Genomic DNA, 27,299 nt, shown 5'->3' with positions numbered 1-27,299 from the left:
TCTAAGTGTGGATATTGGCCTGCTGTTGCTGCTGCTGCTAAGTTGCTTCAGTCGTGTCCGACTCTGTGAGACCCCATAGACGGCAGCCCACCAGGCTCCCCCATCCCTGGGATTCTCCAGGCAAGAACACTGGAGTGAGTTGCCATTTCCTTCTCCAATGCATGAAAGTGAAAAATGAAAGTGAAGTCGCTCAGCCGTGTCTGACTCCTAGCGATCCCATGGACTACAGCCTACCAGGCTATTCCATCCGTGGAATTTTCCAGGCAAGAGTACTGGAGTGGGGTGCCATTGCCTTCTCTGGGATATTGGCCTGACTTGAAACCAATGAAACACTGGATGAAGGCAGTAGCCAGCCTAAGAGATGTCACCAAGTTGGAATTCTAATGAGCACTTTGCCCTGTCTACCATAGTGTCAGGAGTATGTATATAGCTGTGTGTGTGTGTGTAGCAGGATTGATGTAGCCTTGATGACTATGTTGCCAGTTCCAGACCCAGATTTTAGTGTACACGTCTTGTCCAACTTCCCTTGTGGCTCAGCTGGTAAAGAATCCACTTGCAATGTGGGAGACCTGGGTTCGATCCCTGGGTTGGGAAGATCCCCTGAAGTCAGAAAAGGCTACCCACTCCAGTATTCTGGCCTGGAGAATTCCATGGACTGTATAGTCCATGGGGTCGCAAAGAGTTGGACACGACTGAGTGACCTTCACTGTCACTTTCACTTGTCCAGTGAATTCTGTTCAGTTTGCTCATCCTCTGCTAGCATCTTTTTCCAAATCCCTAGCCCTCCAGAGTAAGAGACAGTTTGTCATTTCTACAGGTATATGTGTACTCAGTCATTAAGTCGTGTCCTACTCTTTGCCACCCCATGGACTGTAGCCCTCCAGCCCTACCCAGAGATCGAACCCAAGTCTCCTGCAACCATATAAGCCCAAGGTATAAACTATGCACTTGAAAAGGCATTTCTATTATTATAGAGATGGAGGAAAGGTGGCGCTAGTGGTAAAGAACCTGCCTGCCAATTCAGGAGACATAAGAGAGTCGAGTTCAATCCCTGGGTCGGGAAGATCCCCTGTAGTAGGAAATGGCAATCCACTGCCGTATTCTTGTCTGGAGAATTCCAGAGACACGGGAGCCTGATGGGCTGCAGTCCATGGGTTGCAAAGAGTCGGACACAACTGAAGCAACTGAGCATGTACGAGGGAACAAACTGGATTTCAGGTGTCATGACAGATAATAACAAGAACTGAGGGAACTTGTTTAATCTTCATTTTTTTGATGAAAGATAATAGTGGATAGCTTTCAAAGTCTCCTTTCCCAAAGATAAGAGTAAATAGGAGGATGCTTCTCAGGAAGTGGAATTTTACAGTCCACCCAGGGTACTTCTGACAGGGAATACATCTCTTCCCAAGGATCCTGCTTAGGATAGGAGGCACAACCTCTCTGGGGACGAAAGTCTAACCCATTCTCTCCCTCCAGAAAGCTTTGTGTTTTCCCCTCCCAGGCCTCTCTTCGTTCCCGGGACTGCGTGTCTGCCAGTGAGCCTGCCTTTGCCTTCCATTTACCCTTCCCCGGGCTGGAGATCTAAACAGAAAGCAGGCGTGTATGCCTGCTGACCTTGCCATTTCTGCTCTCATAGACTGATGAAAGCACCATGTCCAGAATAATGTAGTTATAGACCTTTCACATAGAGGCGGCTGCTGCCCTGCTGTTCTCGGTTGTGATTTTTAACTTGGCGTATGTTCTGATGCTCACGAGAATCATACAATTTATAAAGAATAGTCAAGTGGGTTAGGAATATAGGCTGTATAACTGTATTGCCTGGGTTCATATCCTACCCCTGTTATTACTGGGTGAATTTAGATTGGCTAATTAACTTCTGTGTGTTTCAGAGTTTTTTTTCCTCCACATCTGCTTTACAGTGTTGCTGTGAGGAATGAGTGAATTGACCCACTTAGAGAGTTTAGGATAGTACCTGGCTTGTGTTTAGTAATTGCTCAGTAAGGTTGGCTGCTATGGTTATTACTGTTAAACGGGCACTGAATGAATATGGGAAGGGGTGCAAATGATGACAAAGAGATGAACCATTCTATTAAAGATTGCTTATGAACCTCAAAGGATAAAAAATATGTCTGTGAGAAAGGAAGGAGAAAACTTGAAAGAGAACAAGGATGGCTTGAAATCCCAAGGAGATAAAGGTTTAGGGAATTGTCACTAAAAATCTAGAACTAGAAGGTGAAATCCAGGGTCTGTCAGTGAAGGCTCAGGCGAGAAAAGTTGCTGCCCTAAATGATTTTAGAGCATCTTCATGTGTCACTTTAAAGATGTAAACAGGTTCAAGGTCATTGGAAAGTGTGTAGTCCCCTGTTCAAGGTCCCAGCTTCCATCCTACCTAGGAGAGGCAGAGAAGGCTCCTGCCTGTTTTGGGCTTTGCTGAGTCAGTTTTCCAGGCACTTGCTGCAGGGTCAGACTTCAAGGACAGTGCGTGCATGCATGCCGTTCTTTCTCGAGGCTGAGTGTAATGCCGTGATGCACGGAGGATTTGTCCGTCAATCTTCCTGGTGGGTGTGGTGCGGGGACTTTTGTCTTGGAGACAGCAAATCATGTTTGCTCCTTGGTGTTAGCATGCTAACAAGACTTGGATTTAGAATTAGGCTGGATTAATGACGCTCTAATAGTGCTTGATGGAGGCTGGACTATCGCCCATGTTTAAGATGTAGACTCTCAATCCTGCTGAATGAATGTCTAATGAACACTTGATGAGCTCTGTGCAAGTACTTCCTTATAATTGTAGGGAGAAAAATGGATCAGTGGAGAGCCAGAGCAGTGCCATTAAATCGTGTTTTCTTGATTGCTTTTGTTTCATCACCAAATTGTATGCATTTGGTGCATACAAAACTAGGAAAATCTCCCTGTTTATAGACTTGTACATCATTCCAGATTTCACATATGTTAAGAACACTCCCCTCCCTCATTTTATGTATCTGATGTCCAGTGTCTGTGCTTTGACATACATACATATATATATGTATATATATACACACACATATCTACTTGTATATATATCTATATACTTAGTATATAGATATAATATACACTTATCTTTTCAGCATCTTAACCATACTTTGTCACATTTTGGATTTGATTCATATGTGTACATGTTTGCTTATTTTTAAATGGCTATTTCCTTATATTAGTATATCTAAATAAAATATCCCTTCTTGTATTGTTTCACAGGTATCAGTCCTGTTTGATGTGCACAGGCATCTGAAGGAGATTGCATCGAGCCCTCATTATTTCATTACTTCATATTAACTCAAGTGCTGCTGACTTGCATGGATAGCGTTGTTTTAGGAGCTTGGTTTACTGATTTAGATTAATTCTTGCTGTTAACTGATTTATTTATTTTCCTGTGTGTGAAAGTTTGTGACTTCAGGATTTTCCCCAATCCCCTTACCACTTTTTCCCCAAGAAAACCTTTCTGAAATAGTGAGTTAAACAAAAAGAATTGTAGAATACCCTTTTTGATAATGTACCTATCAGAAATTTTAAAAAAGGTATAATAAAGGGGACCCCATCTCCCCCCACTAAAAGCTAATTGTGTAGACACTGGTGTCTTTATTGATTCCTTTCATATATTTTCCTTATAGTCTCTATGATGGAGACAGGGCTCACTTAGACTCTGCATTCCTAGAGGTCAGGGTTGTGCCACCGTGGGGTCCCTGGAACATTTTGGGTAATAAGAAACTTAATAACATTGGCATCATCCCCCTACCTCCATTAGGTGTCAAGGAGTTAATTCCTGACTGTTTGGGTTGTAGGCATCTGAAACTGAAATATAGTTAACCTGTGAACAACATGGGGGATTAGAGGTGCTCACCCCTTAAGAAGTGGATTTTTCTGCTATTTCTGCCTCAAAAACAAAAGAATTGATAAATGACAAGGGCAGGAACCTGAAACAGTTTGAAGAGACTCAGGACTCAAACCCTAGTTCTTTTGATTCCACAAATTGTGATCTCTAAACTAACACAAACTTTCCCCCATACTTCTAGTTAATATAAAGATCTGTGAAATGAAAATATTGGTACTACAATATTCCTTGGAAAAATAACCACATAAGTGGATGCTCACAGTTTAAACTCTTGTTGTTCAAGGGTCAGCTGTATCTATAAACCAGACAATGACCCTGTTCTTAATGAGATTCAGCCAGAAAATCTGCCCAGATCAGTCTGTCTCTCTCTTCCTCCCTCTTCCTCTCCTTCTCTGCCCATAAGAAAGGAAACGTGAGCATTTCTTAGATTCATAGGACAGGAGTCATTTGGTTGAGGGGCAGATTTAGTTCTGGAGTAGTTTCTTTATTGTCAGCGGTGTTTTAATTGTAGATGCTATCATTGGTATCTCAATGGTGAGAAATTCCTCCTTTTTTTTTTTTTTTTGGCCCTGAAGTTCCTGGCTAGGGTCCATTCTCTTGGCTCCTTCTCTCCTGGTAGTGCCTGAAATTCAGTTTTTAAGCTGCTTCACTCCTACATGCTGGAAGGCAGATGATCTCAGCCTGGCACACACAGAAGCCTCTCTCCTCCCCCGGCCTAGCTCTTCCTTCCTCCAGGCGGGGCCAGGCCACAGATGTGCGCTAATGAGAGCTTCTCTTTGTTTACAGGGTTTGGGATGCTCTGACAGACAATTACATCCCTTCACTCTCAGAAGACTGGAGGGACCCAAACATGGAGGCTCTAAATGGCAACAACTCTGACACTGAGGTACCTCTGGGGCCCCTCACTTAACAGGGCTTGAGGAGCTGTGGATTCCAGTTAAAAAAAATTTTTTTTTTAAAGCATCCAGTAACTCAGCAGTCTTCCCCATTATGTAACGAAGCTCAACATCATTGCTGGGAAGGCAGGGACTGTGGAGGAAGTGAAAAGTAAGATGAAGGAGGACATCCAGGGCATATGAGGTGAATGGAATGATTGTAAAATAGTGTAAATGCAGGTCACTTCTGTTGCTCATCTGTGTCCTACAATGTACAGAATTAGGTGATCTGAAGTCAGACAGGAGGGTGAGTATCACAGGCTTCTTTTGTGTTCAAACAATGATGGTTAAAAAAAAACAAACCAGGGTTTCCCATCTAAAATGAACCGTTCAGTCCCATCAAGAAACAGTGTTGACAACATGCATGGCTGAATTCCTTTGCTGTCCACCTGAAACTGTCACAACATTGTTTATCAGCTGTGCTCCTATATAAAATAAAAAGTTAAAAAAGGAGTATTGACAGACTTGCAACAAGCTCAGAGCCTGGCTAATGGCCACAGTTGGGGCCCAGATAATAAAGAGGTCATCATGTAATAGAGAGCAATTCTTTTTTTTTTTTTTTTCATTTATTTTTTGTTGGCATATAATCACTTTACAATATTGTGTTCGTTTCTGCTGTATAGCAGAATGAATCAACTATATGTATATATATCCCTTCCCTCTTGGGCCTCCCTCCCACCCTCTAGGAGGAATTCTTTATGAAACTTAACCAACCAGGCATGTATATGACTGGACCTGAGTCATAGTCTGTGGTTACTGACACCAAGGAAGAAAGTAGCCTACAGGCTTCTGAAAAAAGCAGTAAAGAGAATACTTGTTTTGAGTTGATTTGCATAGGTTACAGGAGCTCCAAAATGCCCCTCCTAGCTGAATATACATGTAGAAAAGTATTATTAAATCATATAATGGATCTGTCCTTGCTCAAAGCCTCATTCTACCCTGCTTAGTTTTCTAGTTTTAGTGGCAAAGCAGATCTGACAATTCCCTATCAAGAAGTGCTGTCACAATTCTGTGGGCTCAGCAAATGAGGGAGGGACGTGGATCTGATCTTTCTAGGTGCTCCAGGATTGAGTCCAGGGAAGGGCAAGAACCAGATTTATCTTACCAGGTGATATGTCTGTAGACCATTGCCCAAAATAGCACAGCAGAGGGATCAGCAATCAGTTGATTTGTTGAAAGGTGGCTCTATATAGCCTTTCTAACTCTTCTAATAATTAGCTATTCAAAATACTCAGAACCTTGAGGCTTCATTGACTGGGCAAAATAAACTTTGAATCTCAGAGATTTGCTACAACCCTACTTAGTGTGGATGTAGGATATCTCGGGTCCTGTTTTGAACTCCTGAGTGCTTTTTTTTCTCTTTCAGTGCTTATATGGATAGTGTTGAGTCCTCACCCAAAATGCAAAGGAGAAGATAAGCAGTAATAATTTTATTTCGTTATTGAAATGAAATCAGGCCTGTCGTGGTGCAAAAGGCAGATTCTGCTTTATTATCTCCTTTGTCATCTTTCTAACTCATTTTGTGGATTAAGCCAAAAAAATATATAAGATAGCCTCCCCTTCGAAAGGACTCTAATTTACCCTCACTTGCAGATTTCCCTCAAGAGGGTTAATATTTCAGGGGAAACTGAATGACCCTGAGAAAGATGATCTTGATCTCCTCATAGAATTTTCTCCATCTAACCCACGGAAAAGGATGGGGTAGCAATAATGGATGGATTAAAGCTGTTTTATTTCAGCCTCCTTTATTATCTGTATTCATTGCAGTAGAAGCTCTTTTCATTGATCTCAGTTTAAATGACTTGCTATGTTACCAATGTTCTGTATTCCTTCTATAAAACATGGTGACCAAACACCCTTGGCATGCAGTGTCCCTACGGCTGGTCGGCCTCTCTCTAGCAAGTCCTCTTATCTCTACTTCTACTTAATTCATTGCCAAGGATCAGTTATATTTGCTTTCAAACCTGTTCATGCTTGTCCTTGTGACTATAACCAATTTAATGAAATAGAAGCTGTAAAATTATGACTGCAAAGAGAGTCGTTTTTGCTTTTATAAAATCAAAGTGACACGTGTACGTAATTTTAAAAGTCAAATCATACTTTTAAAATAATAGGAGACTTAACAAAAAATACATACAGCAGCCCCTGACTTATCTTTCCCTGTTCCACAGAGGCAGCCACATCTACTGTTTTTAGTTATTTTTTGGCAGGTATATACAGTTTCCTAAATAACACTTTTATATTGCTGTTTCTTTGATTATTTAAAAAAGCAATTTTGTTTGTTATCTATTATGGAAGAGAAGATTTAATTCTTTCGCATCATCTCAACTACTCCCATTTGGCCTTCCCTCTTGTCACCAATTTTTCGTTAAATCAATCTTATGTATACATACTGGGCTTCCTGGTGGTTCAAATGGTAAAGAATCTGTGTCCAATGCGAGAGTGCTGGGCTTGATCCCTGGGTCAGGAAGATCCCCTGGAAAAGAGAATGGCTACCCACTCCAGTATTCTTGCCTGGAGAATCCCATGGACAGAGGAGCCTGGTGGGCTACAGTCCATGGGGTCAGAAAGAGTCGGCTAGGACTGAGCGAGGCAGAGGAGGAGGATGTATACATACGAGTATAACTGAGTAAATACTCGTTGTTGCTGAATCATGGAGTTTAAAAAAAAAAATACTTCCTCTCTTAACTCGGAGTGAAAAATTGCCTTGGTTTTCATATGCTTAGTTTCCTGTACATCTATCATTAGTTCAACTCCAAATTCCGAGTGAACTCTAAATCTCATATATATATTTTTAAATCAGTCTTTTAATTCAATTAAAAAAAAATCAAAACTAGTACCTCTATCTTCTATAAACTAATATGGTTGTATTCTAGGTCTAGTGCACAGCTCTTGTCTTGGGAATTCTTCTTGCCTCTCTCTCCCCTCCTGACTGCCATATTTTTATCTTTCTGGGTGTATTCTCTTGTTCTGATGAAAAAAAAAAAATCAGTATATTTTTAAGAAAGGGTAGAAGGAATGTATTTGTTAGAATAGATGAGAGTGTTTTTGTTTTCCTGTCATACATGTGACTGAGAATTTCAATTGATAAGAGTTATTTTAGGTTGCAAAGGAATATTTACTCAGAATTGCATAGTACCATTCTCTTATCTTTCAGCTTTCAGTTTCTATTGAGAAACCCCAAATCCATTCCGATTCTTTGTCTTTTATATGTGACTCTCTTTTGGTTCTTTTTAGAAGCTTTGAGGATATTCTCTTTTTCCTTTCTCATTTCTTTTACAGTAATGTGCCTTAGAGTGAGCTGTATTTTTTCATCCATTCTGCTTTATACTCCGTGGGCCCTTTCAACCTGGAAGCTCATGACTTTAAATTGTGGGATGCTTTCTTGTTATTTCTCTGAAGACAAATTATTTCTGTTTTCTGCCTCTATTGAGATGATTATATGGTTTTCTCCTTTATTATGTCAATGTGATGAATTACATGAATTGATTTTCAAATGTTAAATCAACCTTGCACTCTTGAGATTAAACTCACAGCTTTACTGAAGGATAATTGGCATGCAATGAAAGGGACATGTTAAACTGTGCAGTTTGCTAGGTTTTGACTTATGTTTATGTCTGTGAGACCATCACCACAAGATATTAAGCAAGATAGCAAGCATGTCTACCTGTCCATCACTCTTCCTTTCACCCCCTATCTTCAGGCAACCTGATTCTGTCACTGTAGATTAGTTTGCATTTTTTAGAATTTTGTATAAATAGAATCATGAAGCATGGACTCTTTTTGTCTTTATTTAAAATTCAGTATAATTATCTAGATATTCATTCATTTTATTGCATGTATCTACATTCATTCCTTTCTATTGCTGAGTAGTATTCCATTATATGGATATACCATAATTTTCTTATTCATTCACCTGTTAATGGACATTTGGGTTATTTCCAGCATTTGAATGTTGCAAATAAAGCTATTATGAACATTCTGGTGTAAGTCTTTTTGTGGACATATGTCTCTGTTTTTCTTGGATAAAAACCTATGAGTGAAATGGCTGGGTCATATTGTAAGTGTAGGTTTCACTTTTAAGGAACTGCCAAACTGTGTTCCAGTTTGGAACTCAAATTACCCCACCAACCCTTGGCATGCACAGCCTTTTTGATTTTAGTCATTTGAGTGGGTATATAGCAGCATCTTATTTTGATTTTAATTTGCATTTCCCTGATAATATATGATGGTGAGCATCTTTTCATGTGTATCCTCTTTGGTGAAGTGCCTGTTTAAATCTTTTGCCTGTTTTCTTAGTGGGTTGTTTGTGTTATTATAGCGATGTTAGAGTTCCTCATGTTAAAAGATAAAATGAAGCATATTAAATTTTTGACAGTTTATTTGAGCAAAAATCTGTTAAAATCTGACAGTGCCAAACCCAAAGTGGTTAAGAGTGCTCTGCCCACATTAGTTAGAGGAAGGACTGTTACAGAGAAGTGAGTGAAGGTGCTCAGTCGTGTCCGACTCTTTCTGACCCCATGGACTGTAGCCTACCAGGCTCCCCTGTCCATGGGATTTTCCAGGTAATAGTACTGGAGTGGATTGCCGTTACAGAGACGAGGTGGAAGCAAAGGAAGGAAATAAGTTGATTGGCTCTAGCTTGAGTGGTTGTATTATTTGGGAAAATCTGATTGGCTGTTTGTGAGTGAGTCCTTTGGTTTGCTTCTTAACCTTGAGGCATTAGAGGTTTTGGTTTTGCTTCGATAAGGAACCTCCTGAAGAACTAAAGTCACCTTAGCCTAATGGTCTCTTTGTTTAATTAATTTAACACATTCATTCTAGGTATAGGTCCTTGTTGTATGTTTTGTGAATATTTTTTTCTTGTCTATGGATTTATTTTTCGTGTCTAAGAAAAGTTAAAACTTTATTCACATCTTTTGAAGAGAAAATGTTCTTTTAAATGAGACAAAATCCAATTTATTCAGTTTTAAAAAACAGCTTCTGCTTCTCATGTAGTATTTAAGAAATTGCCAAGCCCAGTGTCACTAAGATTTTTTCTTATCTCCTAGAAGTTGTGTAGTTTTAGCTTTTATATGATTTATGATCCATTTCAAGTTAGTGTCTGTATATGGTGTTAGGCTAGGTCAGGGTTCATTTTTTTTGTGCATGGGTATGGCTATCTAGTTGCCTCAATACAATTCATTGGAAATATTATCTTTTTCATATTTAATTGTCTTGGCATCTTTGTTGAAAATCAGTTAACCTAAATGTGCGGACTTATTTCTGAATTCTCCATTAGGCATCTATCTGAATGCCAATACTTTACTGTCTTTGTTACTGTAGCTTTATGGTAATATCTTGATAGAAAGCATATGTCTTTCCACTTTGGTTTTTTTTTTCAAAGTTGCTTTGGCTATTTTAGGTCCTTTGCATTTCCATATAAATTTTGGAATCACCTGATAAATTTGTACAAACAAACTTGCCAGAAGTTCAGCTGTGATTGTGTTAATTAAATCTATCGAGCAATGTATGTGTGTGGATCAATTTTTTATGTTAATGTGATGAATCACTGCACGGGGTCTTCGCTGCTGCGTGCGTGGGCTTTCTCTAGTTGTGGAGAGCAGGGGCTACTCTGTTGTAGCGTGCAGGCTTCTTACTGCAGCGGCTTCTCTTGTGGAGCACAGGCTGTAGGCACTCCGGTTCAGCAGTGCGGGCTTAGTTACTCCGTGGTATGTGGGATCCTCCTGGACCAGGGATCAAATCTATGTTGCCTGCACTGACAGGCAGACTCTATCCACTGTGCTACCAGAGAAGTCCGTTGTTAACATTTTATTAAGGATTTTTGCATCTATGTTCATAGGACTCTTTTAGTTTTCTTCTCTTGTATTGTCATAGAATGAGTTAGAAATTTTTCTTCTATTTTCTGAAAACGTTTCTGTTATGCTGGTATTATTTCTTCCTTAAATGTTTGATTGACTACACCAGTGAAACCATCCTTCTCTGTGAAAGTTTTTGATTACTGCTTTAATTTCTTTAATAGATGGAAGGCTATTCAGATTTTCCATTTCTTGCTGATTTTCTTTAATTTTGGTAAATTGTGGTTTTTCAAGGAATTTATTCATTTAATCTAAGTCATTGAATGTACTGACCACAAACTTGTTTCTGATATTCTCTTATTCTTTCAATGTTAATAACAGCTAGAGTGATGGTCCCTTTTTTATTACTGATATTGTTGATTTGTGTTTTCTCTCTCCTTCTGTCCCTTCCCCTCACCCCCACTGCATAGTTTATTTATGGGTTTATCATTTTTATTAATTTTTCCAGAGAAGCACTTCTGGTTTTTTTTCTTCATTGTTTTTTTCATTTTCTGGTTGGTTTATTTCTTCCCTTAACTTTATTGTACCCTTCTTTGTACTTAAACTAGGGTTTTACTTCACCGTTCATTTCTTTAAGCTTCTAAGATGAGAGCTTGTGGTTTTCTTGGTGGCTCAGCAGTAAAGAATCTGCCTGCCAATGCAAGAGACTTGGTTTGATTCTTAAGTCAGGAAAATACCCTGAGAAGGAAATGGCAACCCACTCCAGTGTTCTTGCCTGGGAAATTCCATGGACAGAGGAGCTGGTGGGCTACAGTCCTTGGGGTCACAAAGAGTCAGACACGACTTACTGACTAAAAGCAACAACAAAAGTGGGAGCTTAGATCATATTTCAAACTTAGAGAAAATGATCTTGTTCCATGTGGGCTGCTACAGCAAAGTACCACAGGCTGGGTGGCTTATAAACAACAGAAATTTACTTCTCACAGTTAGGGAGGCTGGATATCCACAATCAGGGTGCCAGAATGGTTGGTTCTGTTAAAGGGCCTCTTTCAGCTTGAAGACTGCCAACTTCTGGCTGTGTCCCCACAGGATACATGGTGCAAGGGAGCTCTGGGAGCCCCTTTTATAGGAACACAGACCCATTCATGAGGCTCCCACCCTCCCCAGCACCGCCCCAAGGCCCTACTTCCTCATGCCATCACACTGGGGGCTAGGATTTCAACATGCGTGTTGGGAGGATACAAACATTCAGACCATAGTCATAACACAGCATCTTAAAACAGGGAAGTTTTAAGCATTGCCTCAAATGAATCCACAATTTTAATATGGTATGTTTTCATTACCATTCAGTTCAGAATATTTTCCATTTTTCTCTTGTGCTTTCTTCTTTGGCCCATGGGTTATTTAGAAAAATGTTTATAGATATCATTTTGTCATTGATTTCTAATTTAATTTAGTCAGAGAACAAAATCTTTACAAATAAATCTTTTAAAATATATTGAGACTGATTTATGACCAAGTGTATGCTGTATCTTGCTGAATGTACTATGTGCTATTGAGAAGAATGCTTATTTTGCACTCGATAGTTGTGATGTTTTGTACAGGTCAACTAGATTAAGGTGGTTTATAGTATTGTTGGATTCTCCTATATCCTGATTTTTTTTTCTCTTTGTCTTATCAGTTATCAAGAAAGAAGTGTTAAAATCTCCAATTATTAATATTAAATCATGAATTTGTCTGTTTCTTTGTCTTATCAGTTATCAAGAAAGAAGTGTTAAAATCTCCAATTATTAATATTAGATCATGGATTTGTCTGTTTCTTTAGTTCTGTTCATTTTTGTTTTACATATTTTGAAGATATGTTATTAATTACACACTTTTATTATTGTCATGTCTTTCTGAGTGACCCTTTTATCATTATGGTATGCCTTTTAATTTTATTTATTCATCTGTTTTTGGCTGTGCTGGGTCTTCGTTGCTGTGCAGGCTTTTCTTTAGCTGTAGAGAGCAGGGGCTATTCTCTGTAGGTGGCGCATGGGCTTCTCACTGCAGTGGCTTCTTGTTACGGAACATGGGCTCTAGGGCACAGGATCAGTAGTTGTGGCGCACGGACTCAATTGCTCTGCGGCGTGTGGGATCCTCCAGGACCAAGGATCAGACCTTCCTGTGTCTCCTGCATTGGCAGGTAGATTCTTTACCCCTGAGTCACTAGGGAAGCCCTGAAATATCCTTCATCTCTGGTAACACTCCTTGTTTTGAAATCTACTTTGTCTGATCCGAATTTAACCACAAAAGCTTTCTTTTGCTGTTAGGTAAACGGTTTTCAATCCTTTTACTTTTCACCTGTCTGTGTCTTTAAAAATATATCTTCTATAGATTATATGTAGTTGGCTCTTTTATGTTTAGTCTGACCATGATGATCTGTGCTTTTTAGTTTATTGTGTTTAGTTCATTTGCATAGTGTTTAATTCATTAACTTTTAACATTAATAGTTTGTGTTTAGGCATACCATTTTGCATTTCAATTTGTTCTACCTGGGTTTTTCTTTTATTGTTGTTATTCCTCTGTTTCACCTTCTCTGCCTTCTTTTGGGTTAATTGAATACTCTCTGGTCTTCCATTTTATTTCTACCATTGGATTTTTAGTTATACCTCACTATACCTCTTTTATTAATTTTAAAATATTTTTTAAATTATGAAAATATGATAACACTTTCATATTATCATATCATATCATATGAAAGTATAATATGAAAGTTTACAGGCAAATTGAAAAATATAGAACAGGGTTACATATAGTCCCACTATATCTTAAATTATTTTTTTGAGTAAATAAATTAAGATTTTAAATTGGAATTTCAATATCAAACTCTCAAAAATTAATAGAATGAATACAAGAGAAGAGTACAGTAGACCTGAAAAGCACTGTGAACCAATTCAATATAAGTAAGATCTATTCAATTTTCACACAATAAGGATACAAATTCTATTCAAGTTCCCATAGAGTGTAAACTAGGAGACACTGGAACATATCCAGGGACATAAAACAAGCTGCAAAAATTTCATGGGATCTGAGGACGTATGAGTTAGGTATAGCTCCCATGTTGCCAGGAACTCACAGGAGCTTTCACATGTGTCTGACTCTTTGTGACCCCGTGGACTGTGGCCAGGTAGGCTCCTCTGTCCATGGGATTATCCAGGCAAGACTACTAGAAGGGGTTGCTATTCTCTCCTCCAGGAGATCTTCCCGACCCACGGATCCAACCTGGGTTTCCTACATTGCAGTTGGATTCTTTTACTATCTGAGTCATCAAGGAAGCCCTCACAAGCTTACAATTCATCTCAAATCTTGTTTTGCCCACGCCTGACAAATCAGACTAGTATACTGTGCATCAGAGAGAAGGAAAAAGGCTCTAATTTGGAGTCATCCATGCTGCTGCCCAGCTTCCTTGCTTCCATAATGTCTGAATGGCAAGAAGGGTCAATGCCTAAAAACTCCCTCCCCGCCTTCACCAGGAGCCCGGGGGGAGGACCTTGGGCAGGGGACTGGGGTAGTTGAAAGATACAGTATTAACAGTCAGTGAGGTAAACTCGCTAAAATTGGCCATATCTCAGGAAATGTAAATATTCCATTTAAAAAACAGACTTACTATGACAAAAATTCTGCTGAGAGACTGACACTGGCTGTCAGATGCTTACATGTTATTATAAAAAATAATCCAAACAAGAAAATAAAACTTCTGAGCAGGACCCTAGCTCCTACCACAGGACCTCCTAGCCCTGAAGAAAGTTCTGCCATGAGAGAGTAGTTGTGAAGAAGCCATGGCCACAGGAGTTTCCTTCTGCACAGCTGGGAGCTGTGGGGAGCAGGCATGTACCACAGGTGGTGGACTTGGCAGAGAGAGCAGCATATGGGTTCAACAGCAGAAATAGATGTCACCATCTGGCACAAAAGCCCCTCAAATAATCCCATTACCTCGCTGTCCTACCCCTTACCCAGGTTGAGAGCAGATGGCCTTTGAGATGTGTTTGAGTTTTTTGTTTTTGGTTTTTTTATGACATAGTCCTGGTTTTAAGCAAAGGTAGATAGAAGGCGATACGTTGTTGCTAGGGGTGCCTGCCAACACAGGCAGAGTTTAAGTCTAAGTTCCTTAGAGTTTAAGGAAATGGGGAGATGCTTCTGAGGATGGATTCCCTCTGACATGACTGCTTGGACTGGAACCGGGGTGTTTCCTGGGGGTGCTAATTAGAACAGGAAATGTGTAATCCCCAGTAGTCAGACAGACCAGTGTACCAGCTGTCGGTGTGCAAGTGAAATTGATTCCTGGATGAGAGGTGTCTGCAGAAAGATTTCCTGGAGGCGCTTCTTGCCAGGCTGGAGATGACTTTCAAATGAGACTCCTGGATGCAGACAGCTTGTTAGTTTGTTTAGTGGCTTGTTGTTCAGTCACTCAGTCGGGTCCTACTCTTTGCAACTCCACGGACTGCAGCATTCCAGGCTTCCCTGTCCTTCACTATCTCCTGGAGTTTGCTCAAACTAATGTCCATTGAGCTGGTGATGCGATCCAATCATCTCATCCTCTGTCTCCCCCCTTCTCCTCTGGCCTGCAGTCTTTCCCAGCTTTGCACTTATTTTGTGCAGGATTTGACCATCAGTACCAGGCTATGGCCTCTTGGAACACAGGTAGTAATGTCAAAAATGTTGTGAATACCTTGCTGGTCTTCAACATCTAGAACCTCAATGGTTGTCGACTTTCAGTCTTGCTTGCGATGGAATTCTGGGGACAGTGCAAGTATTTCAGTATTTGCTGTTGCTGTTGGCGTTTGTTCTTTGGTGTGTGTGGTCAGGTTGCTCCATGGCATGTCCTGTGGAGCTCTGACACATCCTTCATCAGCTGTGACACCGTGCCTAGATTCCAACAACACGATGACTTTTTGTCAGATTTTAAAAGCATGACTATTTGGGCTGAAACAACTCACTCTTTATACTATCTGCATGCTAAGTGGCTTCAGTTGTACCTGACTCTGTGTGACGCTACGGACTGTAGCCTACCAGACTCCTCTGTCCATGAGATTCTCCAGGCAAGAATACTGGAGTGAATTGCCATGCCCTCCTCCAGAGAATCTTCCTGACCCAGGGATTAAACCCATGTCTCCTGCATTGGCAGGCAAGCTCTTTGCCACTAAAGTGCCATCTAAAGTAAAATCTGGAAACAGAGTCCCCGTTGAAACTCCTTATATAAACAAATGTGCCTTTGCTGCAGGAGTTGGTTGCCATTATTATTCACCTTGAGAAGGTTCCTTGTTTACCTGAAGGTGACCTTCAGGGTTAAACAACTATGCTTCTCCCCTTGGATGAGAATGGTGCTGGCCACACATGCCTTACTGCCTTTTTCTGACCATGTTGGACCCAGTGATGTATGCTGCATGGATAGGGTATTCTTGGAATTGAATGAAACTCTGCACACCTCTCAGATTCTCTCTTTACACAGTGGGTGGCCAGGGTGGCCTCTGTTAGTGCCATCTGTTCTAGAGACTGGAGAGAATCCTCATTCTGCTGGTGGTCAATCAGAATTCCATCCCCTCTCTTACCCCTTTCAGATCCATGAGAAAGAAGAGGAAGAGTTCAATGAGAAGAGTGAACATGATTCTGGAATCAATGAGGAGCCTCTACTCACAGCAGACCAGGTATGAATATGTCTTGGTTCTTGGGACTTTCAGTTCTTTTGATAGAGAAAAAGTTTGAGTACGCACTTGCCACATCCCTTTAAGGTGACAGAGAAATGTATGGTCTTGTGGTGGCTGTGTCGTGACTGAGAGTGTGTTTGATAAGGGATTGCATGTCTCTTTAAGACTCAGTTTACCCACCTGCAGTAAATGGGAATGTAACCCCTGACATGTGTGTCGGGTAGGGTCCGTGTTTGGTAACAGCCAGGGAGGGGCCCAGTGTTTACTGCCTTCATTTCCTGCTAAGCCTTTTTATTGCAACTGATTGTACTTGGTGTCAAGACACTTAAACAAGGGTCCCAAATCCTTGTTCTCACGAGAATAGAAATGACAGATGAGGCTTTAAAGTGATGGCTATTTTCTCATATTTCATAAAACATTGAAAATGTTGAACCTTCCCCAAAAGAGTCTTAGATACACTCATTTGGTTAAAAAAAAAAAGTATAGTGCTTCACATTTTATTGACTTACTTACATTTTGGTTTTAATAATTTGTTACTTAGGGACAATACCCCTGGATCTCTAGATTCCTCATTCAACCTTTCAGTCAACAACTATTTATGGGCACTTGCTTTGAGCAGGCACCTTTCAAGCATTTCCACAGAGCGATTCTGAAAAAGCTCTACTGGGAGCCTTTGGTGCCAGAAAGTGCTTTTCAGTAAAAGGAAAATCTTTCATATCTGTGGTAAAGGGTAGGATATAAACAGATAAGGATCAAGAGATTAAAGGGAACTGGATTGAAAAGAAGAGGTGCTAGCATTTATTCTTGTGAATTTTGGGAGGAAATACAGTTCAGTGATCCAAGTTCAATGATAACGACTTCGAGGGAAAGAGGAACTCAGCCATAAAATTCCAAAGAAGGGTCATGTCATTTGCTTTTATCCCATGAATGGCTTAAGTATCCCTTAAATTTGTGAGTGGAGATGGGAAAGCTTTGGAATAAAATGGAAATTATTCCAAAGGAGGAACCTCTTAAGTGCCTTTATCTTTGGTCCAGCCTAACATAAAGGAACCCACTTCAGTAACCAGTGGCCTCGGAGCATCACAGCATTGAGAACAGACAAATATACAGATGCTCTGTTCTGACCAGACTCATCAATGGCTCCTTCCAAAGAAGTAGTCCTTGCTCATTTCCTTTTCTTCATGTGTGAACAATTAGTGTCCAAAGTCTTGTGCATTGTTCAATAGTTCACCTTTTTCCCTTTTGGCAGTTATCTAATTTGACTCTCATCTTCTAGACCCAGTCCCCTACAACAGTCTAGATTGTAGCTGAGTTTCTTATCTATTTTCTGTGTCCAGACCCTACTTACTCTATCATTATTTAATGGTCTTTATTTACACTTGTTGGCCAGCTTTAGGTCTTGTCCTGGTGAATTTTGGAGGCAGAGCTCTTTTCCTCTATGTGAAAAACTGTACATGAGTTTGAGCTGTCCTAGGAACACTGCCATTTCCGGTCATAGGCATCATCACAATGAATGGACTGGATTTTGTGTTTGAGTTGGGTGGATGAAATATTCTCCCACTCAGGAAGAAAGTGCTCAGCAAATTGAAATAAATGTTCCCTTCCAGGCAGCTCTGCTTTGTTTCCTGAAAGAGCAGTTTATTTCCAATAAAGCACTCATCTAAATGGTGTTCTTGGAAGAGGTTTGACGTTAAAGAGGGCTTTGCATTAAAGGGAGAGTGTTTGCAAGCCTTTGGTCAGATCTATTTTTGTTATTATTCAATATTTATTAAGTAACAATTTTGCTGTAGGAATTTTACAAAGACAGCAAATTAGGCACATCCTTCATTGATCATCCTTCACGCTGAGATATCCCTGCAGCAGAGAAGAGTGAGTGCTCACTTGTGTACCCTCTTCAGGTGATTGAAGAGATTGAGGAAATGATGCAGAATTCCCCCGACCCTGAAGAGGAAGAGGAGGTCCTGGAAGAGGAGGATGGGGGAGAAACCTCCTCCCAGGCGGACTCCGTCCTCCTGCAGGAGATGCAGGCCTTGACCCAGACCTTCAACAACAACTGGTCCTACGAAGGTGAGGGTCCTCGGGGTGGACTCATGAAGGATGAACTCAGCTCTGCTGGGCAGGGCATGTGCTTCACATGCCACTAATGGAGCCTCGGATCTAGGGAGTTGACATCACTGTTCTTATTGTGTATCAGTAGAGAAGTTCACGTCACAGAGGGTGGGGAGGAGGCCATTGAGCAAAATTAAAATGGTAAAATGAACCAAAGAACAAGATTAAGTAGAGGAAATCTGAACTCACTATTCCCAATGATGCTTCCCTGCTGGGGGCTTCCCTGGCAGTCCAGTGGTAAAGACTCTGCACTTCCAATACAGGGGGTGCAGGTTCAATTCCTGGTTGGGGTGCTAAGATCCCACATGCTGCACAGTGCACCGCCCCCCCAAAAACCCCACATGATGCTACCATAAAGTCAATGAAAAATATCTACAAACAGTAATGATAATAATAGCTCGTTTATTTAGAGAGCTTTGGAGTGCCAAATCCTGTTCTAAAACTTTGTATGCATAATCTCATTTCATGCCTGTAGCTACCCCATTAGGACTGAGCTAACTGAGTTTCTGAACCAGTAAGTGACTTGTTTGAGGCCATTGTCGGGGAAATATGATTTAAAAATAATATCTCCTCCCCACCCGGGAAACCTTTTCACAGTAGAGGAGAAAGGAAACGATTTTATTATCAAATAAGCATTAAGCCAGAATATGGTGCATATCACAGTTCATTCAGTTCAGTTCAGTCACTCAGTCATGTCTGACTCTTTGCAACCCCATGAACTACAGCCTGCCAGGTTTCCCTGTCCATCACCAACTCCTGGAGTTTACCTAAACTCATGTCCAGTGAGTTGGTGATGCCATCCAACCATCTCATCCTCTGTTGTCCCCTTCTCCTCCTGCCCTCAATCTTTCCCAGCATCAGGGTCTTTTCTAGTGAGTCAGTTTTTCGCATCAGGTGGCCAAAGTATTGGAGCTTCAGCTTCAGCATCGTCCTTCCAATGAATATTCAGAACTAATTTCCTCTAGGATTGACTGATTTGATCTCCTTATCACAGTCATCCACAGAAAGAGCTTGCAAAACCTTTACCTATAGGCAATTGGACACAACCCATTACATTGAGGAAATTTCGCAATTTGGAGTCAGGTGATGAGTAAGGCCCCTGTTTTGTTTTTTGGTGATGATTTTTCAAAGCAGTGGCTCCCAGATCCTTGAGGAAACATTCCTGAGTCCTGAGACTGGCAGAAGGTGTATTTAGCCATGAAAATGAATGACACATTTGAAAAGGAGAGAGAAAGAGATTCTGGAAGAAAAGGGAGGGAAGGGAGAGGAGAAGTCTTTTCCCTTATTTTCGACAGGGAGAATCAAGCCTCTTTTTTTTTTTTTTTCCCATCATGTGGCATGTGGGATCTTAGTTCCCCAACCAGGGATTGAATCACACCCCCAACAATGGAAACATGGAGTTTTAACCGCTGAACCACCAAGGAAGCCCCAAGCCTTGTATTTTTAATGCATATTTGCCCCTACACCACCTTCAGGTCATAAGGGGTGGAGTCAAAATTTGAAGGCAGGCAGGTTAGCCGCAGAGTCCACACTCTTAATCTGCATATCATATTAACTCTTGACACAGATTTGTAGTAATTATGATCCTGCAAACAAAGAGGTGGACGAAGTGTGAAATTAAAAGATGTAACACCAGTGGCAAAAATGGGTATACATTTATCAATCTGTAGGGATAAAGGTAACCATGCTGCCGGAAGGGCCACGTTACCTGGGAGTGGATCTGCATGGGAGTAGCGGGACTTAACAAATGAGAGGGAAGGTGGGATGGTCAGGGTATAAAAGTCCAAACTCTGATTAGAATAATGGTGAAAACAGAGGCGTGACCTGAGGGACCGAGTCCTATAAGGGAGACTATGGCTCCAGAGAGTGGAGGCAGGGCGGTGTTAGCAGAAAGAATCTGTTGGGAGCCATGGATTTGGCCCCAGCGCTGCATTCACAGCTGTTCCAATCAGGCCATTCTCTGCCACACAAAGGTCCCATACACAGAACTGCTCAGTGAAAGACTGGGGAAAATAGCTGAAACGCAGAGTGAAATGGCAAAAACAGAAGGAGGAGGACATCTCCAAAGAGTGAATTAAAGGAGAAGGTTGAAGTAAGTCAGCAAATACCCCGGGCAGAGCAGGGAATGGAAAGAGAGAGGAGAATGGATTCTGATGTAAAAGAAACAAAAGATGCCATTAGGAAGGAGGGCATTCGAAAAGATGCTCCCAAATCTACTTTAAAGGAAGAAGTCGGAGGGGATAAGATTTAAAATAAAGGGATCTGTGTCCTGTTATCCCAGGTTCCGTTTTCTTTTCTCTGACAGTAGCAGAAGACTCTGTACCACCAGGCCAGGCTTCGTTTTTCCATGCGTGTTGCCTGTCTTTACACGTCTCACATATTTTTGTCACATACACTGTGACACAGGACAGTTGGTATAGAGAGGCCTCAGATCATTCTGCCTGTTTTTGCTATCGGCTCTGTCTTGATCAGGTCTTGGGAATAGACACCACCTCTCTATTGGTCTTCGACCCAAATGTCAAAATCTTCTTCATGTCCCCCTCTCTCCCATTTCTTGACCCATTTCACATGAGAAATATTATATGTGCTCAGTCACTCAGTCGTGTCCGACTTTCTACGGCCCCATAGACAGTGGCCCAGCAGACTCCTCTGTCCATGGAATTTTCCAGGCAAGAATACCAGAGTGGGTTGCCATTTCCTACTCCAGGGAATCTTCCTCACCCAAGGGTCAAACCAGCCTCTCTTGTGTCTCCTGCATTGGCAGGTGGATTCTTTACTGCTGGCACCATCTAGGAAGCCTGAGGAATATTATAGAGACAGAGGAAGACTAGGGAGACCGATCAAGTAATCAAACACCACGTCTGTCCACCTGCATTTTTGTAGACAGAGTCCACAGGTCTCCCCAGGGATTGGTTTTTTTCTCCCCATTGTTTCCCCGAGATGATGTTTTCTTTCACAGCCCATAACTGGCCCTCCCTTCTGGCATGCATCTGAATCATGCAGGTCCTTCTGGGCCCTGGGAGCCTCTCCCGTGGGCTGGAGGCAGTGACCCTGCAGGGCCGTCTTCCCCTGCAGGCCTGAGGCATATGTCTGGGTCTGAGCTGATGGAGCTCCTGGACCAAGTAGAGGGTGCCATCCAAGACTTCTCGGAGGAGCTGGTGCAGCAGCTGGCCCGCCGGGACGAGCTGGAGTTCGAGAAGGAAGTGAAGAACTCCTTCATCACGGTGCTCATTGAGGTGCAGAACAAGCAGAAGGAGCAGCGGGAACTGATGAAGAAGAGGCGGAAAGAGAAAGGGCTGAGCCTGCAGAACAGCCGGATGGACAAGGGAAGCCAGATGCCTCTCAAGGTAAGAGGACCCCCGGCGCCAGGACCAGGGTGCCTGGCTGTGGCCCAGACGGACCTGCCCTGAGCCATGGCTGCGCAGGACCCCCTGGCAGGCAGCGGGGCCACGATAGGGAGAAAAGCCCACTCATCTCCTCTGTGCCCCCAGAGGACACCCGGTCTAATTGAAGGGGACAGGATGCAACTCTAGAAGAGAAATGAGTACAGCTATGTGCTTTAATAGGCAAGACCCTAGGAAGTGGGGCAAAGGTATTTAGGATTGAGTGGAGTTGTGCCCTGGGACTCTGGGTTCAGAGTCCCTGTTACTAGCACAGTTTATAGTCCTGACTCATCTCTTTAGGAGGTCATTAGGGTGTTTCAGGATTGAAAATTTTGACACCTTGGTATACTGCCCAGATTCTTCCAACCAGTGATTCTCAATCAGGGAGGCTCAGCAGAATCGTCTAAGGAGATTTCTCAAAATACCTATTCCTGAGTTCTCTCCGAGACCTACTGAATGGGGCCCCAGCCATGTGCATTTTGGAAAAAGCTTCCTAGATGAGGACAGGTGCTTCACATCCGTCCTTCCCAATGACTCATTTTGTTTTTGTTTTCTTCCCTGAGACATTTTCATTGTCATCTGTCCAAGTTTCCCTGTGCTGCTTTATTTTTCTATTTATGTAACAGAGGCTGAAATGAGGAAACCCAGGAGTGCCTGGGTGAGGTGAGGGGGTGGGTCTTACCACCCGAGGGACTTACTCAGATAAGAGTCTTTGAGATGCTTCTATTTCTTCTTGCAAAGCGCAGGCTGAAATGTTGGCCTGTCTCATAGCCCAGGTCTTTACCCTTACTTTCTGCTTATAAAACCCCGGGGCCCTAATCTGTGACAGTGTGGATGCTGACAGGTCTGGATAGCTTAGTGAGGACACGGGCGTCCTGGGGCGATGAATATGAGCGGGAAGCACTTGCCCTTCTGAGTCTCGCTCCCCTCCCCCAGCGCTTCAGCATGGAAGGCATCTCCAACATCCTGCAGAGTGGCATCCGCCAGACTTTCGGCCCCTCGGGAAGTGACAAGCAGGTATGGCCCGTCTCTCTGCTCCCAGTTTCCTTCCTAGACTCTTGCCACTTGGTCTCTTCAACAGACTGGGGGATGGGGACGCACTAGGATTATCCTGGCATGGGGGCAGATTGGGTGGGTGGGAGGATGTCCTAACGATTTCTTCCATTGGAAGGAGAAGCAGAATGTGTCTTTTTAAAGGCAAATGGTTTTTTGAACTTTAGTATTAGAGGGCATGGTGAAAATGCAACACTCCTTGTAGAACTGTGAGTTCAGTTGCTTTCAGAACAAAAGGCGTTAAAGGAGATCCCGCTTCAGGAAAGATGCTATCCAAGAGCTTAATTAGCTCTACCACACTGGGCTTCCCTGGTGGCTCAGCGGTAAAGAATCTGCCAGTAATGCAGGAGTCACAAGAGATCAAGAGATGCAGGTTCGATCCCTGTGTTGGGAAGATCCTCTGGAGGAGGAAATAGCAACCTAAACCAGTATTCTTGCTTGGGAAATCCCATGGACAGAGGAGCCTGGCAGACTACCGACTGTAGGGTTGCACAGAGTTAGACACGACTGAAGCGACTTAGCAAGTACCCTGGGCTCCTAGCGGAGCCAGTCCCACCAAGACTGCCTCTTCAGCTGCCTTGCTGACTGTAACCCACACTGCGGGGTCTCCAGTTTGGCTTCACTTAATCAATTACTTCCCTGAGAAATGCTTTGCATTTCTGACTGTCTGGTGCCTGCCATGTCTTGAGCTCTGTTGCTAGGCCCCCAGGCAGTACATAGATGAGTGAGTCCTGGTCCTGCCCTCTTGGAGTTCATAATCTAACAGAGAAAGTCGGTGTGTCCAAAGACACTTTTGAGATCATGCACAAAATCTGTGTATGTTTGAGGCATGTTTGTGGCTGAATCCTAAGTGTTAGAATTCTGGAGCTGCAGACTGGGAAGAGATTTTTGTTGTTGTTGAGTCGCTCAGTCATGTCTGGCTCTTTGTGACCCCATGCACTGCAGCATACCAGGCTTCCCTGTCCTTCACCGTCTCCTGGAGCTCTCCCGGGAAGAGATTTTATGAACATGTAACTTGGTCCCCTGAGTTCACAGAGGTAGAACCAAGGCCTAGAGAGATTAGGCAATTTTCCCCCAGACCACACTGCTAGTGGCAAGACCACGTCTAAAACGCAAGACTCGTGGTTTTGAACTTTTCTCAATCGTGATGTCAGGCTCCCTCAGAACCTTCCAGGTCCCTCTGGCCAGTGTTTTGGGATAGCCCACTGGTCACTAAGATGATTTTGTTGTAGGAGCACCTCATCTCCACCAGAGGGAGCAAATCCAACATCCCAGACCCTGGGCGGAGTTGAGGTTTTCTCACTGGTCATTTTGACAAAAGAGAAAGCATTCATTCTCTAGTTGCACTGCAAAGGAGAAGAAAATATCATATGCCCATAGAATGTTCTCTGCTTTTAGCCTGGAGGACCAAAAGCTCACCAGTATTCCTATATAATCAAAAAGTTTCTAGTGTCAGAAGACTTTATTAGTTGGAGTGGAGGGACCCTTTTCCTGGCTAATATGATCAAGTCTTACTTTTGGTGAGAGGGAATTTTACTTTCTTTTTTATTTTTTTAAATTACAAAAGTATGGTAACATATTTACAGGAAACCTGGAAAATACAGAACAAAGTTACATTTAGTTCCACTATATATTATAACAATTTTTTTAGTAGATAAATTAAGATTTTTAGTTGGAGTTTCAATATCAAACTCTCAAAACTTAATAGAATAAATAGAAAAGTAGAAGGATATAGTAGACCTGAAAAGCACTATGAACCAATATATGGGGGTTATTTTCAAATATCTTTTGATATTGATTTCTAACATAATCCCATGGTGATAGAATAGACTCTCTTGATTTCAATACCTTTAGACCATGGCATTTTTGCACTCTGCTTTATGTCCCTGGGTATGTTCCAGTGTCTCCTGGTTCATAGTCTATGGGAACTCATAGAGAATTTGTATCCTACTGTTTTGTGAGAATTATATAAATCTTAATTATGATAAAGTCTTCCTTTAAAAGAGGCATTTTCCAAAGATGGGGGGAAATCCTGAAGCAATGGTGTGCACATTGTCATGTGTGTTGTTGAGAACATAAAATTTGATGGAGTGCGTGTTTTTTAGAGAAAAACCCAGTTCCCATGCATGTTGTCAACCCATATCTCGGCCCCGGGAATGGGGCTTCTGTGTCACGTGCAGCACACCCTGTTTGTCTCCTAGTACCTGAACACAGTCATCCCTTATGAGAAGAAGGCCTCGCCCCCATCAGTGGAAGACCTCCAGATGCTGACTAACAGTGAGTTCCTCCCGTTCTCAGCCAGATCAACTGCTCATTTCTGTCCCCCTTGCCCTGTGAGTTTTACCCTTGTTTCGGGCCTGAGGTTTCCCCAAGGCAGTTTCTTTTTTATTTTTATTACTATTATTATTATTTTTAATTGGAGGGTAATTGCTTTAAAATGTATTGGTTTCTACCATGCAACAATATGAATAACTCATAACTATATAAAACTATATATATATATATATACTCTGTGTGTGTGTATATATATATATATATATATATATATCTCCCCTCCTTCCTGAGTTTCCCTTCCACCCCCACCTTTAACTTTTTATTTTATATTGGAATGCAGTTGATTAACACTATTGTGTTAATTTCAGATATACAACAGAGTGATTCAGTTATACATGTACATGCATCTGTTCTTTTTCAAATTCTTTTCCTAATTAGGTTGTTACAGAATATTGAGCAGAGTTCCCTGTGCTATACAGTAGGACCTTGTTGGTTATCTGTTTTAAATATTACAGTGCAGTTTCAATGGATCAAAATGTGCTCCACACCGTTGCATCATGTCCCCTACATGTGGCAGAATTAAAGAGCTCTTCAGTGATACTAGGAGCTGCCTTGTGTTTTCCTGGTTCCTGGAAGGGAAGAGACTTGCCAGAAAAAACGAGCTGATGGAGGAGGTTGAGCGGGGGACTTTCTGTGGTTCGCCCACAGATCTCAAGGCTGTGCGCTCTCCGCCTTGCCTGCAGTTTGAGGTTGCCTTGTGTTCCCAAAGCAGGGAGCTCCTTCTAACAGACTGACTGTATTTAATGAGAAGCAAGGTTTCTTGGGTGGGGTAAGGCTGATGGGAGAGAATAGAGTCTGGTTTTCCTCCCAGGCCATGACTCTATTGTCAAGTAATATTAACAAACATTCAGAGCTGTTGGAGAAAACAGCCTGTGATAGAGAGCCTTTTTAGGCAAAATCTCTCGATATCCATCAGACACTACAACCCCCAAAGGGCTGGGGGCACAGGGTGTTAGCCATCAGTGTCAGCTTGATTTTTTAGGAAGAGAAAAATCCTAGGCTGAGAGGTGAGGAAGGGCTTGGTAAATCACAGGGCCATCCATCACCCTGGCAACTGTGCTCTGAATTGAGTAACACACTAGCCAGGATGCCTGCCGTTGCTGCGCTGCCTCAGAGGGAATGGGCCGTGGTAGGGCTATTTGATGCCTAAGGGGAGGGAAGGGGGGCTTCATCTATTTGGCTGAAGAAGGTAGATACCTCCTGGGCCCATTGCTTAAGGTGCCCAAAGATTTCATTTTTATCACTTTGGAGAACGAAAGAAGTTTCTGATAAGTGGTAATCTTGCCTCCATCAATAGAGAGGAGGATACCACGTCCTTGAGAACCTGGAAGTTTAAATTCAAAGTGCATCAGCTTCCTCTTAACTCATCTGAAGCTCTTTTATTTGCATAAATATGCACTAAGATTTTTTTTTTAATAGGAGCAGATAGAAACGAGCTGACATTTATAGGTGTTTGTGTTTTCACAAGCAGCAAGCATTTGGAAAATAATTTGGACAAATTATGAAGGTTGATATATGTAGAGCACTCTGTCATGCTGTTTTTTTTAAAAAATAAAGAGCTATAAATTTATTACAGATACCCATTCAGGAATTCAGCGTGAAATCCTTTCATTTTAATCAAGAAACAGTGGTTTGTGTACACTTTTCAAGTTCATTTAAAAAATCAGGGCTAGAGTATATCCATCATTTAGAATACTTTGGAAACATAGAAACGTGAATAAAGGAAAATAAATAGCTTCTTCCCCGCTTCACTGTGGTTACTATATGGTGTTTTTCAGGCATAGTATTTTATGTCTTTCCCACATAGTTGGATTACACAGGCTATTAAATTTCATATCATGATTTTAGTCACATCAGTTAACATTTGGTTAACATTCTTTTTATGGCTCTCTCTTCTGTCGTATAGACATACCACATTCCAATATTTTATTCCTTTAAAAAAAACCTGCCAACTTCCCCGAATACCAACTTTCCTGGATGTTATGAGAGGTCTCTTTTTTGGCACATCCGTGTATGGGTTTGTGAATACTTCTGAGTCAAGAACATAGGCCCAAGACAGGTTCTGGGGACTGGACAGTTCTTGTAAATTTTGGATTTGGGAGACCACCTTCATCACATGTTGGCTGGGCTGA

General features: G+C 41.9%; 1 protein-coding gene across 5 annotated transcripts in view; it reads left to right on the top strand.

The window, feature by feature from the left end:
• The window catches only part of FEZ1 (fasciculation and elongation protein zeta 1), a 42,284-nt gene that overhangs the window by 9,358 nt on the left and 5,627 nt on the right, over positions 1–27,299 (top strand). For 4 of the 5 annotated variants that reach the window (XM_070457350.1, XM_070457351.1, XM_070457352.1 and 1 more), the window contains 6 exons: positions 4,655–4,754; positions 16,202–16,288; positions 18,187–18,355; positions 21,401–21,744; positions 22,717–22,797; positions 25,035–25,110. In XM_070457350.1, coding sequence (XP_070313451.1) covers positions 4,655–4,754; positions 16,202–16,288; positions 18,187–18,355; positions 21,401–21,744; positions 22,717–22,797; positions 25,035–25,110 — 857 coding nt within the window. The remainder of the gene's footprint in view (positions 1–4,654; positions 4,755–16,201; positions 16,289–18,186; positions 18,356–21,400; positions 21,745–22,716; positions 22,798–25,034; positions 25,111–27,299) is intronic. The other variant, XM_070457354.1, reaches the window with a different exon arrangement.

This window comes from Odocoileus virginianus, chromosome 28, assembly GCF_023699985.2.
Source record: "Odocoileus virginianus isolate 20LAN1187 ecotype Illinois chromosome 28, Ovbor_1.2, whole genome shotgun sequence".
Classification (NCBI taxonomy): domain Eukaryota; kingdom Metazoa; phylum Chordata; class Mammalia; order Artiodactyla; family Cervidae; genus Odocoileus; species Odocoileus virginianus.
This window is presented reverse-complemented; position numbering and strand designations above follow the sequence as displayed.